Raw genomic sequence first — 15,013 nt, 5'->3', positions numbered from 1 at the left:
GATTATGTAATGATTGTGATAGGCCTATAATGTGACATGGTGTCTTGCAGCAATGTAATGTGTTTTGTTTGTACAGGTAAAGCAGGCTGTCCGACCCGGGTATTTGAAGGGCTACAAGATAACAGCACACATGCCATTTAATCTGCTCTAGTGTCTTTTTTTTAATGAGCAGTTTTGATTTATTTCAGGTTCAGCAAGTTTCACCAACTAATCTCCAGCTTGTTGGTGTCACTGCCATGCTGCTGGCCTCAAAGTATGAGGAGACGAGACAAATGGACGCCCTTAGGATCCAGGAGTTGGCTGACATTACAGACAACACCTACACAGTACACATCCACTCAGATTAGACGGATGGAGCGGCTGATGCTAAGGTGACTCAATTTTGAGCTGGGGTGCCCACTGCCCTTGCACTTCCTCAGGAGAGCATCCAAGGCAAGCGTGAGTCATTGTTCCTCATTGTTTCACTAACCTACAAGGTGTAGTGATCAGACTTGACCCTCTGCACCAAGGCTTTGTCCAGACTGCAGGCAAATCAGAGTTGTTTCTCAATTCTGTTCTTTGAGACCGACATTGACAAAATGGCAGATTTACATGTCACTATTTGACAAGTTTTTGTATCGTCTGTTCTGTTTACCATGATCGCCGATTCGTCGTGGTTGTGAAATTGTCAGTGTTCAGACTGAAACAAATTTAGAAAACTGATTTGAAAGACTTTTTAATCCACCTGTATAGGAATATGGTTCAAATCTGATCACAAAAAATAGATTTCCAATTTATTTAACCTAAAATGTTATAAAGCTATTCTTTTTATATAAATAAATTGTAATTATGGATGAGTCAAAGTGTACCGTGGAGCAATCGGAGTCTGTTTTTCATGTGTTGCAGACTCCTACAGAGCAGCATTGCACAACCTATGATGCTCACCTGAAACCGATAATGCAGCACATTGCTAAGAATGTCGTCAACGAGGGGAATACAAATTTCCAGGTGAGTTGGCAAACGAAGGCACTCATGTAACATAACAATGTTATGCTTTAGCTATTGAAAAATAGCAGATCTACAAGCTCGTGGCGCTCTACGAGCTTGTAGTTCTGCTATTTTTGAAAAATCGAAGAACGACTGACATAGAAACATAGCCTTTTCAGAAAACTGTCAGGATGTAGAAGACTTTTAGAATCTGATCTCAGTTCATGTAATAAATACATTAATGTAATTCTAATGCTAGTTTTCCCTCTCCACAAGGCCATCAAGATGAAGTACTCGGGGAGCAACCTGATGACTGTCACTCGCCTTTCTGAGCTGCAGTCATCTACAGTGAGGAGCCTAGCTGTGCCCCTGCTTGGCAATCCCTGAAGTTGAATCAGACTAGCCTGGAAACTATGCATCTGCCATACTTTTTTTTTTTTTTTTTTTTTTTTTTTAAATGGGGTGAGTACTCAAAATTTAAGTGATGCAGTTCAGATGCCTGCAACTCGACAAAAGTCTCATGTAAATATCTATGAATTATATGTGTTGTCAATAGCAAACTGGTAAGTCATGTACATTTTGTAAATATCTATGAATTATATGTGTTGTAAATATTCATTAATAAATCAGTTTGATCAGTTTGAACCATGAGAATTGTGTGTCTGACTCTTAATTGGTATAATCTCCTTTCAGTACTATGGTAATGTTTAAAAGAAAGTTGTGGCACTAGGTGTAATGGGGAAAGTAATGAGGACTGCACACTTCTACACTACAGCTCCCAGATTAGTTTATTTTAAATGAACGTTTCGACCCACAACAGGTCTTCGTCAAGTCCTGATGAAGAAAATGACTACTTAAATGTGTAAAAATCACACTTGTGTGAAGGGTGAGCTTATCATCGTACATCTGGAACTGATTTATGACATTATTATGAAAACATTTAATGTTTGTTTAAGCAATGCTAATGTTTGTAGTCCTCAAAACAAACATTAGATTTTTCTTAAACCTAGTTGAAAAACAAACAGCCATCTATAGGAGGGCTCTCAAAAATCAGACCTGTCTGAAGTAAGTGTGCAAAAAACCTCAGCTTCCTCTCATGCACCTGTGCCCAGTGTGAAGCTCAACAATGCCACTGTCACCTGTTGGTTCCACAGACGGGGAGGGACGGACATAGCTGGGCATTGGAGTGGCTGCACCCTATGGTTGCACCACTCAAACTAAGCAAATAAAATCATTAAAGGGTGAGGGGGATTTGAATTAGGTGGGGACTGCAAGTCAGAAGTCTGTTTTGAGGATGCTTTAAAACAGTGGGGGCAGCTTTGATGTGACTCCTTAACCGAGTGGTCAGCTACATTTAAGAATATAATTGAATTATAAGGCAGCCAATTTATATGAATATGAGCAGCACATTTCAAGGATTAGGGTGGTCATCTGCTAGGCCTATACTTGACTATTTGGGGTTTTTGAAGGGCACTAGCCTCCTATACACAGGTTTAATGTTTTTGTAAACGCATTGACAATGGAGGGAACATTTCTTTATTGTTAATGGCGTTTAATGTTTGCACCGTTTGTTTTACATCACCTAATCACCATGAGAGACTATATTGGCGCCCCTCACTTCACACTGGTGTTTTTTTTTTTTAAATACTTTACTCACTCCACTAGGGTACACGCATTTCAAAGAAATTATATTTTCACTGAGTTGACTCAACTTCATTTTTTGGAAAGTAAAGGTAGGCCTACATTGTGAAACCACTTAAGCCCAATTTGAAATACCATGAGTTTCAGTTGCACCACCATCCTGAATTGCTTGCCTATATGGATTGTAGTGTCCAAGCGCTATGCTTGAACACTGACGGCTAGGGAGGCTGTTCAGGGAGTGTGCTCAAATAAACAAAGTCCAAATGTTGTCCGTTGAGTTCCCAAAGATATTTATTAGCCGATCTGTCACCTCAGCAGACAATAAATACTTGCATAAATAAACTCGGGATATAGTCGACTTGCAGAATGTGAGCCCAGACATGAGTACCCTAAGGTTTTTATCTTGTTGAGTATGGGTCCCCAGCATTTAGAAACTGCCGGATGCTAATTTGCATATGTTGGGCAAATAATCTTATGTTCGTTTCCAAAATGCTCTTTGAGCAGCTGCTTTTCTCTCTGGTAGCCCTGTGATGGAGGCAGATGACTTTGAACCAGGTCTTTTGGATGCCTTCTTGTATATTGCTCCAAAAAGTCATCATCTATTTGTCTTTTTCTCAATTGCACTCTCAAATGCCCTGATAAACCCTTCATTTTTAAATAGCCAGCATCGTACACTTTGCATGAAATCATTGAATGCACACATTGTTGGTTCAAACCAGTGATTTTGTCTTTCAAGTTCACCTGAGTGACCCTCTATGTGCTGTCAAATCTAAAGCCCGCCACCAAGTGTTCAAAACTAATATGCCAACCTAACCAATAATATAGCACCATCATAATGGTGCGCCTCCTACACCTTTTTTTTTAAAGCCAGTATTGAACCCAACAGTCTTTATGATCCAATGTATGCTTTGAATTTATGCTTTGAAAGATGCAGCAGCTGACTTTTTGGCTGGTTTCTTCTTGGGCTTCAGCATCTTGGCCTTGATAGTAGGGTCGTGCTGGAGAATGGCACAGCGCCTGGCTGTCTTGGCATAGGGGTTCAGTTTCCACATGATTCTTGCATTCTTCAGAGGGTTCTTCTTCAGAATTCTGCGGACAATCTTCTTATTTGGTGCGCAAAGTGCTTTCTGGATCTCCTCACTCTTCAGAATCCTGCTCAGGTCAGTGTTGGTCATCTTATGCATGGGGAGATTGTAATCCTCCTTCAGGGAGGCAGCTTTGCGCCCAGTTCCATACAGCTCATCTAGTTTACGGAAAGCACTTTCTGTCCAGATGCAGAAGCGGCCCACATGTCCACCAGGTGCGAGCCTCAGGAGGTTCAGTTTGTTCACATTCTGAAGGTTGATCCCAGGGATATTTCTGAATGCTTTGGTGACACCGGCATCTTGGTTGTAGATGATGCATGGTCCTCTACGCTGGACTCTCCTGCGATTCCTCATTTTACCCTTACCGGCACGCATTCGCTGGGAGGCGTACACCCTCTTGATGTCATTCCAGGCCTTCAGCTTTTTAAGCAGCAGCACTGCATCCTTGGTCTTCTTGTACCCTTCAACTTTGTCATCAACCACCAGTGGGACCTCAGGGATCTCTTCAATGCGGTGTCCCTTGGCCATCACCAGGGCAGGCAGGGCAGAGGCTGCCAGAGCAGAGCAGATGGCGTAGCGCTTCTGGGTTGTGTTGATCCTGCGGTGCCAACGACGCCATGTCTTAGTGGGGGCAAACATGCGGCCTCCGCGACACATATTTCCAAAGGCTCCCTGGCCAGAACGGTGGGTTCCGCCACCCCTCACACGAGGAATACGGGCCACAGCTCTTCCTGTACCCCAGGACTCAGCACTGGTCTGGTGACCTGCCAGCTCACTGACAGCATAGGGCTGACGGTTATTTTTGCGCATGTTAGTGTGCACAAAATTCACGATGTCAGGGCGAATTGGAGCTTTGAACACCGCTGGCATGAGAACATTCTTGCCTGAAGTTTCTCCTTTCTCGGAATAAACCGAGATCATCGGTCTGGCACAAGCCATTTTGGGTAAGTTATTTTACGGCTCGCCGGGAACCACGCTCCTCACACTATGACGGCTACAGTGACAGTAACACAGTAGGCCTAGGCATAACACATTTGTCAACACATCTGTCAGTCATTGTCCCTTTTCATGCCCATATATGGATATCCCTGATGTCATATCATATATGCCCATATTTGAGCCTGATGCCATGTGAGACACATTGAGGTACCGTTTTGACCTGGAGTACTAAGCTTGATTCTTTGGCCCTCAATCTAAAATCTAATTACTTTGGAAGGGGAAATATAAAGCATAGGCCAAAAACATATATTCCATAGGCCTATAGTATATTTCAATTTGAAGTATGATCTAATGATATAAATTCTAATTCTAAAAGATGATAGGATGGGAATCAACTATGCAAACCACTTTACCACGTCATCATTACGCGTTCGATTGCTGTCGTCTTCTGGACTATACCAACAATATTGACTGGAGGAGACATTGGAGTCATCTGCGTCATTACTTAATATAAAGATATAATGCAAACGATTTAAAAGCAGCCGTAGTAGTAAATATATAAAAGAGAATCTTCAGGATACTCGCCGCCGACGCCCGAACAAGTTGAAAAGGTTTATTTTTTGTTGAAGTACACAACAACCCTACGGTATTTCCAGAAATGGTTCCTTCCGGGAATGGTGGTCTTTCAGCGTGGTGAAGATCAGCCCAATGTTGATTATAAACATTGACAAATTCTACATTTAAATCATTTTTCAGGTTTACAGCAGCTAATAGTTTGTGTCGCGACGAGGTTCTTTATTGATAACATCCAACAAAGCCATCAGCAATCTCGTTAAACTATGGTAAGTGTACTTTGTTGTTGCGTGCGCCTTTTAAAGACCTAATCAACTAGCCAACGATAGCTAACATACAGTACATACAGTAGCTTGTTTTCTGACTAGAGAAGATCTTTAACAAACTGACATCACCAACTGACTGCCTGGCAGCCTGCTCTAGCCTTAGACCATGACTCTCGTAGATGTATTTAGTATTTTATGTCAACATCGATAAAATACAGTCGTACTCTTGATCTAAAGCTAATGCTGTAGGGACTGAGGGAACGTATGGGCTAAGGCTATGCGCTGCTACCTTTTCTGAATCAAATTGGGCACGCAGGGGTGAGGTGGGTTCGGGGAGTGAGGCCAAGTAGTAGCCTGACCAGTATGCTTTGGGAAGTCTGGAGCCTAGGTGCTGTGGTACCAGGAGCTGCATGCATAGTCGAAGAAACGACCTAGTACGAGGGCTCCTGTTGCGGTCTTCAAGGTGTTTTTGTTGTAGCCTTGCGAAAATAAGCCAGACTAATATCACACCACTGTCGCGGCAGGCAATTTCGGTCTGACTTATTAGCCAGGCTATTTTTGTTGACCAGTGAGGAGATCCTGTAGGAATCTTGTTCTTTGGTTGACTTTTTTGATTACGTTGGTGGTCATTTTATCACAGGGAAAGATTAGCCTTCAGATTTGCCTGGACAATGGACATAGGTTACAGGTTTTCTAGCTATGGGTGAGTGGGCACCTCGGTGTTAAATTGAAAAATGTAAATAATAATGATAATGTATGTATACATACAGTATACATACATGCTTAGGATCAGATATTTGTTCTACAATTGCTACAATTTGGGGCATAAGAAATATGTTGACGGATAAAACTAAGATTCACAATGATGTACTGTGCATGTTCACATCATGAATATTTTTTATTTTACATTAGACACATTTTTAACTTTTTGGGCAAAATAGCCAATTGCAATTTGACATCAAGGTGCCCAGATGCTCCTATTGCCCACATAGCCTGTATCCATGCCATGCCAATAGCATCGTACATAAATCAGACATTTCCTTGTGCTATGATAAGCAGTACGCTACTTATCTATATCGCTGTGTTTTAGGAGATATGATTATTTATTTATATAATATTTATAATTCATATTGTGTTTGAAATTTCAATCGTCATAAAAATAATCACAATGGCATAATACATACTAATGCAATAATATATCATTTAGTAAATGTGTTTTCTAATTTCATCCCATCCAAAATGGAGTATCAATCAATGCATGTCATTTTACTACCACATTATGATGCTGTCATAATGCAACAGTCCTGATCCATGGTCATGGTCTCTTCCTCCAGCCTTTCAAAAAGAAGAGGTCCTTCATAGACAAGAAGAATGCGGTGAACTTCAATCTGGTCCACAGGAGTCAGAGGGATCCGCTGGTTGCAGACGAGACCGCACCCCAGCATGTCCTCCTGCATACCAATCCGGTGAGAAGATTTGGCCTACTGCAGTAGTTCCCAAGTAACCTTTTCTGAATCAGGCCCACTTAAAAGTCTCAAAAGCCCACCCATTTGAAGATAAATAAACTATTTTCCAAGGCCAGCAGTACCTAAATGGTGCATTTATATAGTGCCTTTATCCAAGGCGCTTTACATAGATTGTGCATTACATTCACCCATTCACACCAGGAGCAATTCAGTGTCTTGCTCAAGGACACTTCGACACACTAACTCTGGGTGAGCCCGGGTTCGAACTGGCAACCTTGCGGTTACCACTCAGTCACTCTACCACTGAGCCACCGCCGCCCCTCACCAATACTGGTGTGCGCCATTCTCCTGTTTGTTTACTACTTCCATCAATTAATCAATCTGACACTGCCTTTCAGCCTGTCAGCTGTGGTCAAAAGACATTTGACCACAGCTGACAGGTCCAATGACATTTGACCACAGCTGACAGGCTGAAAGGCAGTGTCAGATTGATTAATTGAATACTTCATTAGTCTTAATTCTGAAATGTTAACGGCAAAATGTTAAGGAGATAATAATACGTTTGATGCAGTAAGTTGTCCGTCTCTGTTCCCTGTAGTGTGCAGTCCCTTCCTTGGAAGTTTTTTCTCTTTTTTGAGATTTATATATATATATATATATATATATATATATATAAAATAATAATAATTTAAAGGTTTTCAGAAAACTTGGTGATATTGTGTGACGTGTGATTTTCCTGAATTTCCCAGGTGGAGGCAGAGAAGCGAAACGAGCAGCAGAGGGAATTCGGGGTGTTCTTTGACGATGATTACAACTACCTGCAGCACCTGAAGGAGCCCTCCAGACCCTCCGAGCTGGTGCCAACCTATCCCTCTCACCTGGACACGAAGCTCGTTGACCTCCGAGATGAAGGAGAAGAGGAGGAGGAGGAAGAAGAAGAAGAGGGGGAAATGGACCAGGCCATCTCTGTATGTTCTGGAGACTATTGGTTAACTTATTAGCATTTGCTTAAATGACTGTTGATTATGCAGACAATGATAGCAGTGCCTCTGCCGAATAAAGGTACGAAATCAGTATTGTGATGAGGCGCATTAGCTTGTTGTTTTTTTTTTTCTTTTACTGATTTTTATTGTGTTTTGTAACAAACAGGTACCGGTACATACTCTGAACCTCCCTTCGTCAGTGTTTGCTTCAGAGTTTGAAGAGGCTGTGGGACTTCTGAACAAAGCTGCTCCCATTTCAGGTAAGCAGCGAACCCTCTAGATACTCTAGCCTGAGGCCGATTCTACAAGTGTCTAACAATTTTCTGAAAAACCTATGTTGCTATATCAGTGGGGCTCAAACCTTTTCATGTCAAGGACCCCCAAAATGATATGCAATTGGCCGCCAACTCCCCCATCTCGAAATATTTAGTTCCAGGGACTCCCAGATGCAAAGATTTTAGTAAAAAATGTTCGCTTTAAAATATGACATTCAAAGATTTGCACAAAGTGACGTGCTATGAACTTGTATATCTGATATTTTTAGGGTATAGGGTTCAAGTCATATAAAGGAGAATTACGCAAAGATTAAGAATTTGGCTGTGAAATCAAGAGTGTTTGTTGGTAAACTTTGTGTAATTGTGATAACTCCAATTTGGAGTTATTTTTCTGGGGCATAAGCTGTGACATTTTCCCTTTTGAGTTGTGATTAATCTTGATTGTCAATGTCTCTCTCAATAGTGGAAACTTACTTTTCAGATTCCAATTAAAAAATATCAAAAGTAGCAGATCTAATGTACAAGCTCAAAACGCTCAAAAGCTTATGGATCTGCTACTTTTTATACTTTTGTGTGACGCTGTAGTAGTATAATCACATGAAGCATTAATCTAAGAAAAAAACCCACAAAAAATTAGAATATGGATATAAGAGGTTTCAGCGAAATGACAAACAAACATTGTCGTTTGTTTGTTTGTTCAGGAAGTGTTAACACCCACCCCGTCCATGTATGTCTTCGTAGGGCCCAGATTGGACATGGACCCTGACATCGTAGCAGGTCTCGATGAGGACTTTGACTATGATGACCCAGACAACGTACTGGACGATGACTTCATCATCAAGGCCAATGATGTAAATGAGGCTTTGAAGGAGTAAGAACCATTTTTTTGCCATTACGCCCATTGAACAACCTGCCTGTGTCAAGAGAATCCACTAACTACATCTTCTGTGAAGATAAAAATTTGCTGTAGTATTTTTAACCTGTGTTCAGAATGGTTTCTCAGTTGGGCTGTCCTTAGCTATGGGCACCTGGCAGCATTAGAGCTAGCATTGCAGGTTTCCCCCTTACTCTAGTCGTTTGTTACTAACCACGTGAACCCTATTGTCCCTATTCTGGGGGGCGAACATTCGGCGAAAGTTGCAGATCTTCAAGTTCACAATGCATCACTACGTGCTCTGAGCTTGTAGATCGACTATTTTCGGGGGAGGGATTTGGTGTAGCGGGGGAAATGTGTATTTTTGCCCATTATTCAGCTGTTAAGAAATACCCAGAATAGGGATGCTGGGGTTTAGTTCACGTGGTTAACACCTAGAACGCCCGGGGGTATTTGTAACCATAAAATCAGGACTCCCAGCAATTTTTTTCCCTTTAGTGCCTATTTCAAGGTTGCTCCGCGCCATTTTGGAAGTGGCATGAAGTAGCTAGACGTAGCCAAAACACCCCCGAGGGGATCGACAACAACGGGAAGTACGATTACTTCTAACGTAGCCTCGGTACCAGGCTTTCATTTTTGTTGGTGCAAAAATTGAAAGCCTGGAGGAACGCATTGGCCGCTCTGGTCTAAAAGTGGGAGTCAACCCTTCCGGGTGGGCGTCGCTCCAAATGATGTGACGTAGCGCTGCACTAGGGGGGAGAGGAGGGGCCGGGGTGACGGACAGATCGATGAGATCCAATCAGGGCGTGCGCAAATCTGAGCCGCGACCTGCCCCTCTAGACCAGAAACCTAACATGTTAGCTCAGGCTACTTCTAACGTGACAAGCGATGGCCGTCCTAATCTTTGGTTAGAATTGGACAGATTGATTTAGATCAACAGTTATTCAGTTATTTTTCCTCTCATCCACTAACATGGAGGGGTCCACTTTGGATGATGTTCCAACTGGAAAGGACATTGAATGTTGCTCCATCGACGCCTCCCAGCCTGTGGAGCGGTGCGCTCTGTTATGATATATATCATTAATGTTCTGTCCTGTGATTAATCTCCATCCTGGGCGACCTTGATAATAGATATTCCACGACAGACCTGGTTCATAACATCTCCCAACCGTGTGTATAATGATTTGCAGAGGGGATGACAATGAGTGGGAGGACACGGATGAGGAGGGTGACTTCGGCTCGGAGGGGGCTCTGTCGGGGGATGAGGAAGGGCTTGGCAGAGAGCACATGTTCATGGACGAGGAGACCAAGAGTCGCTTCACAGAGTACTCCATGTCCTCCTCTGTCATGAGGAGGAACGAGCAGCTCACACTGCTGGACGACCGCTTCGAAAAGGTGACTTCAGCTCAGCATCTAATCACTTAAACCCTGGCCTACAGTATATATGTTGTTGACTGCATTCCCATAGAGGTCTTTATCCTCTCCTACACTAAATCTACTCTGACATTTTCACCGCTTGTTTCAGAATTTTCCCGTATTTGGCCAAGCTCGGAAAAGCACAATGTTCATGTGGTTTAAGGGTTTATTATTATTATAAGTGGAAATGGAAGAAGTGGAAGTGTCAATCTCATAAATTCTGTATAACATCCATTCATTACCACTCTCTGAAATTTGGATCAGCATCTTACTAAAGAAATCTGTTACTGGCCGGACTCTACTCTAAACCAATGTGTTTGTGTTGTCACAGTTTTATGAGCAGTTTGATGATGATGAGATTGGAGCGCTGGACAATGCTGAACTGGAAGGCTACATCAACCCGGACAGCATGCGCTTAGACGAGATCATCAAGGACTACTTCACACAGAAAGAGCTAGAGTGAGTTCATGTGATCATTTATAATTTTATTGTTTGAAAAAACATTTAGATTTGGCCGTTAATAATATGGATAACTGTGGCTCTACTTCCGTAAAATTGGGATATTCAAAGCGTAATCGATGTAGAAAGGTTTTTTGAACCTGCACCCACTTGTAACCGCAGTGTTTAAACCAACCCATAACACATTCCATCTGTAGGATATCTGGAAACGTCATAGGGAATCTAATCAACGGATGCACATCCTCAATGCGCTCTTCGTTCATATTAGCGTCCCGTTCACTTAGCTGCAGAAAGAATGCCTCGTCTCTCCCAATCCAGGGCGCTCTCCGTGTTTTTGATCTGATGGATATACTAAGCGCTTCATTTGTGACTTCTCGTCCGCCTCTCCTTCAAAATATGAACGCTTTGGATTATTTATCGTATAAATGAAAACGAGAGCAAGGTAAGCTAGCAAGCTTAGGGGGGGGCGGGGGTTCAGAGTAAAAGCGGCCATGTCTTTCCGGGAACCCCAGAGCTCCTATTTTGAATGAATCCTGGGAATGATTGTGCTAAGCAGCACTGATTTTAAAACCATACCACCACGGTGCATCAGGTTTGGCTGACCATCTTTTTCGTGTACATTTGAATGTAAACCCCAACAAATGTCCAACTGCACAGCAATGGCAAAAAAAAGGGAATTGGAAAGACACTTTCTGACGAACCACAAATCATTTAACAATACCTTCCCAACTGACAGACAGTGAAATGAGAGAAAGTGGAAGGAACTGAAATCTTAACCAGCAATATAAAAAGCAGGTAGTTTAAATGAAGGCAGACACTATTTCATTCTCCTTGTGTGTACACAAGAGGTGTTTCTCACTGTTTTGCCACTGAAACAACACACAGGTGATAAGGTTCCTTCCTTCTTCATAATAGCCTTGTTTCCATAACGGTGAACTTTGTCCAAGTCATGGAGGGCCATGGAGGTGCACAAAGCTCTGATTTCCCTGTTTCGCCAGTCGCCACTGTCATTGCATTACTCGATAGCAATACTTTGCAGGAAAATACTGAATATGAAGGATATAATGGATGTTGCCATGAAGATTTGTGTTCCATTTGTGCACACATGTCTTTGTTTTCTCACATGAAGATGAATTGAAGACTATCAATCAGTCCCAATAAACAGATGGTCATCTGTTTACATTCTGTTCACCTTGTGGCCTCTTTGAGAATAGCAACCAGCAGCATGTAGTTGTACCAACATCACTGGAATGGAATGGTAACAAGTTCCATTGGTATTTGATGGCTTTAATATGTTTGGTAGTCGTAGATCTCGCCAGTTCAAAACCAAATCTTGTGTCTAAAAAGGTTGCCTGAAAAGTATGCTTTATCTCGACTCTGTCCCTCTATAGGATGTGTGAACAATGAAGTAAAACTGATACGATTACACAGCCTTCTGGGGAATGGAGCCTGTAGTTTTGAACAGTGAATAATAAGTAATTGATGGAGATGATGTCTGTGCTTTAGCTTCCAGCGGCCTGATGACCTGGGACCTAGAGGACTTCCCGTGGTGAACGAGGACGAGGAAGATGAAGAAGAGGAACAGGAGACATTGGTCATTGAAGAGCCAACAGAGAAGTGGGACTGTGAAACCATCATCAGTGAGTGGGAATTTACCAACATTCCTCAGGGCACCTGTCTACTAAATGTTTTTTGCTGTAGAAATTCAGAATATTGCATCAGTGTTTTTTCTGATGTCGAGAGTTGTCAAAGAGGCGGTTTTTATACTCCATCATTACTGGGCGAAATCAGGAACAGGTTTTGCTCAAAGTAATTTTGCTTTCATCATATTTAATTCTTTCCTAGGTACATATTCAAACATATACAACCGACCCAAAATCATTCAAGATCCACCAAAGGTATGTCATGAGTATTGTGCTTTTTCTGTCTTCATGTTGGAGTTGCTTTCTATGTGCATCTGTTATGCCAGCTTCTCGGCTTTCAGGCCACAAATTTTAAAATGAGCCCTGCCTCTGCTGTGTGTTCATGCCACAGCTTAAGCCCATCCGAGTATCCAACAGAACGGGCATTCCCCTGGATGTCTTACCCACCAGAGGCCTGACTGCCAAGCAGGCTGAGCGCATGGAGCGGATCAATGACTTGGACCTTCCGCGCGTTTGCACCCAGCCACGCAACAAGGAGGAGAGTAAGGACGACAAGAGAGCCAGGAAACAGGCCATCAAAGAAGAGCGCAAGGTGTGTGTTTGAGCAAAGATATTGAGGAGTGACATTTCTGACTTGAGAGGACAGATTTAGGTCTAATCGGGGACATAAGTCATATTTGAATATAGGAGCACTTTACATTAAAAACATGACATAAATTGCCATATTGTCTCAACAGGAGAGGAGAACGGAGAAGAAAGCCAACCAGGTGGCATTCAAAGAGGAGAAAGTCCGACAAGAGAAACAGATGTGTAACCTGCGATCAAACGTTCAGGGCCTGAAGCTCTCCTAGCTGGCTGGATGAGAAGCTGGAAGTGCTTTTCTTAACAATGAATGACTTTGTTTCTTCTGTTAATGGAATGATCCATGCAGAGACTGGAACCTCAAAGATCGGGACTAAAGGGATGTGCTTCATTAGGTGCTCGCAGAGTTCCATTTTTCTGATAACCACAATCACAGAAGATTGTGTGAGTTTCAAAATGGTCATCACAGTATATACATGTAAGTGCTATCCAAAACAGTTTAATTCTTATTGAAGATCATGAAAATAAATATATCTTACTATTATGTCCCTGTAGCGCTTTATCATTTTGCTGTGATTGTTTATTTCAGCATATTTCTTTCCATGACCTGCTCTGTCAATTCTTTCTTGATTCCAACCCATTTCATACACAGGATGATCCCCCCCCCCCCTTCATAAATGCTTAACATGTCCCCATTGCCTTGACTAATGAAAATCCATAAATTGTACTAAATTTATGGTTATAAGCCTGCTGTCAACCACTGTCTATGGGCAAAAGCAACCGTTGCTCAAACCCTAGGCCTAGTAAATGGCTTGTAAACCACTCGTAACTTTTATTTAAATCAGATGAAACTACAAGGAAAGCAATCGTCAAGATTTTGAAAGACAGCATACTGTTTGGTTTTTTAAATCTTTTATATTCTTATTCTTGTATGCGCTTGGGAAATCTGGGAACCCATCTGCAAAACAGGGAAAACAGCAGCCTCTTCGTGAGTCAACAGTCTGTCTTGAGAGACTAGCGGTTGCGTATTAAATCCTGCATGTCATCAATAATCTGCACTGATCACACTGGCATGAATTATCAATGCCAGGAACTTGCTGACTGGTACTAAGATTTGGTTTAATTACCTCAGAACTTGCATGACATGGCATTTTCAAGAGGGGAAACAAAATGACCTAGGCTACTCTTTGTATTGAATGAGAGCAAGTGGTCCAGAAAATAGATGTTATCAGGAGGTGCTCAGGCATCCACTATGAGTGCACTTGCTTGATAGATGCAGAACCACCAGTAGGGGAGATTAAACAGAAAACCAAAACTTTTAAAATGCCTTCATTAAGTTGACGTGTTCATGGTCAAACCGGTAAAACAGCTCTGACACATTTTGGCTACATGACTCATCAGGGAGTCTCCTTGATGAAAGCCATGATATGAGGTTTCAACCATGTGTTTACTTTGGTGACAGTTGTTCGAGGGTTCATTCAATTTAGTCAGATTCATAATTTTGAGTGTCACCTTCATAATTGAACTTGGACTAATGGGAACATAAAGGTAGAATTTAAGTTGGGGAACTTTATATGGCATTTTGCTCAGATGTGCAGTTGTTGCCAATGGCGACAATTAGTCCAGGCATGTGTTGTATACTGCAAAATAAGCTGTATAAAGACTATTTCATAACTTTGCTTTATTGTTCACCTTGAACCATTGTAAATTAATACAAATAAAAACAAGCAATTTTAATCGGTAATTAACTCCCACGGATAAAAAAAAACAAAGGAGAAGCTCCAAAACAACATGCATATTTACATTGAGGTCTGCTGTGTAGGTTGGCATGTTACAGTACTTTTG

At 42.0% G+C, this 15,013-nt stretch overlaps 2 protein-coding genes across 2 annotated transcripts; one reads left to right on the top strand and one right to left on the bottom strand.

Annotated features, from left to right (window-relative positions):
- Positions 1-3,521: 3,521 nt before the first annotated feature.
- LOC310858551 (large ribosomal subunit protein uL4B-like) lies at positions 3,522-4,670 on the bottom strand (the record flags this gene model as incomplete). Its single annotated transcript, XM_083764715.1, has 1 exon — positions 3,522-4,670. Exon 1 carries the CDS (start codon positions 4,629-4,631, stop codon positions 3,522-3,524), a length of 1,110 nt encoding a protein of 369 aa, XP_083620841.1. The 5' UTR covers positions 4,632-4,670.
- Positions 4,671-5,306: 636 nt separating this feature from the next.
- On the top strand, positions 5,307-13,712 carry ltv1 (LTV1 ribosome biogenesis factor). The gene is made up of 11 exons (XM_083764576.1): positions 5,307-5,473; positions 6,805-6,936; positions 7,686-7,904; positions 8,086-8,179; positions 8,936-9,065; positions 10,259-10,463; positions 10,816-10,943; positions 12,450-12,583; positions 12,789-12,841; positions 12,978-13,178; positions 13,324-13,712. Exons 1-11 carry the CDS (start codon positions 5,471-5,473, stop codon positions 13,435-13,437), a joined length of 1,413 nt encoding a protein of 470 aa, XP_083620702.1. The 5' UTR covers positions 5,307-5,470; the 3' UTR covers positions 13,438-13,712.
- Positions 13,713-15,013: the final 1,301 nt, after the last annotated feature.

Source organism: Protomyctophum parallelum (genome assembly GCF_964188405.1).
Source record: "Protomyctophum parallelum genome assembly, chromosome: 5".
NCBI lineage: Eukaryota > Metazoa > Chordata > Actinopteri > Myctophiformes > Myctophidae > Protomyctophum > Protomyctophum parallelum.
This window is presented reverse-complemented; position numbering and strand designations above follow the sequence as displayed.

Excerpts from the sequence above, each read along its gene's own strand:
- ltv1 (XM_083764576.1), top strand. Across the intron at positions 9,066-10,258 it reads GTAAATGAGGCTTTGAAGGA|AGGGGATGACAATGAGTGGG; the intron begins GTAAGAACCATT and ends AATGATTTGCAG. Across the intron at positions 12,842-12,977 it reads TCATTCAAGATCCACCAAAG|CTTAAGCCCATCCGAGTATC; the intron begins GTATGTCATGAG and ends TTCATGCCACAG.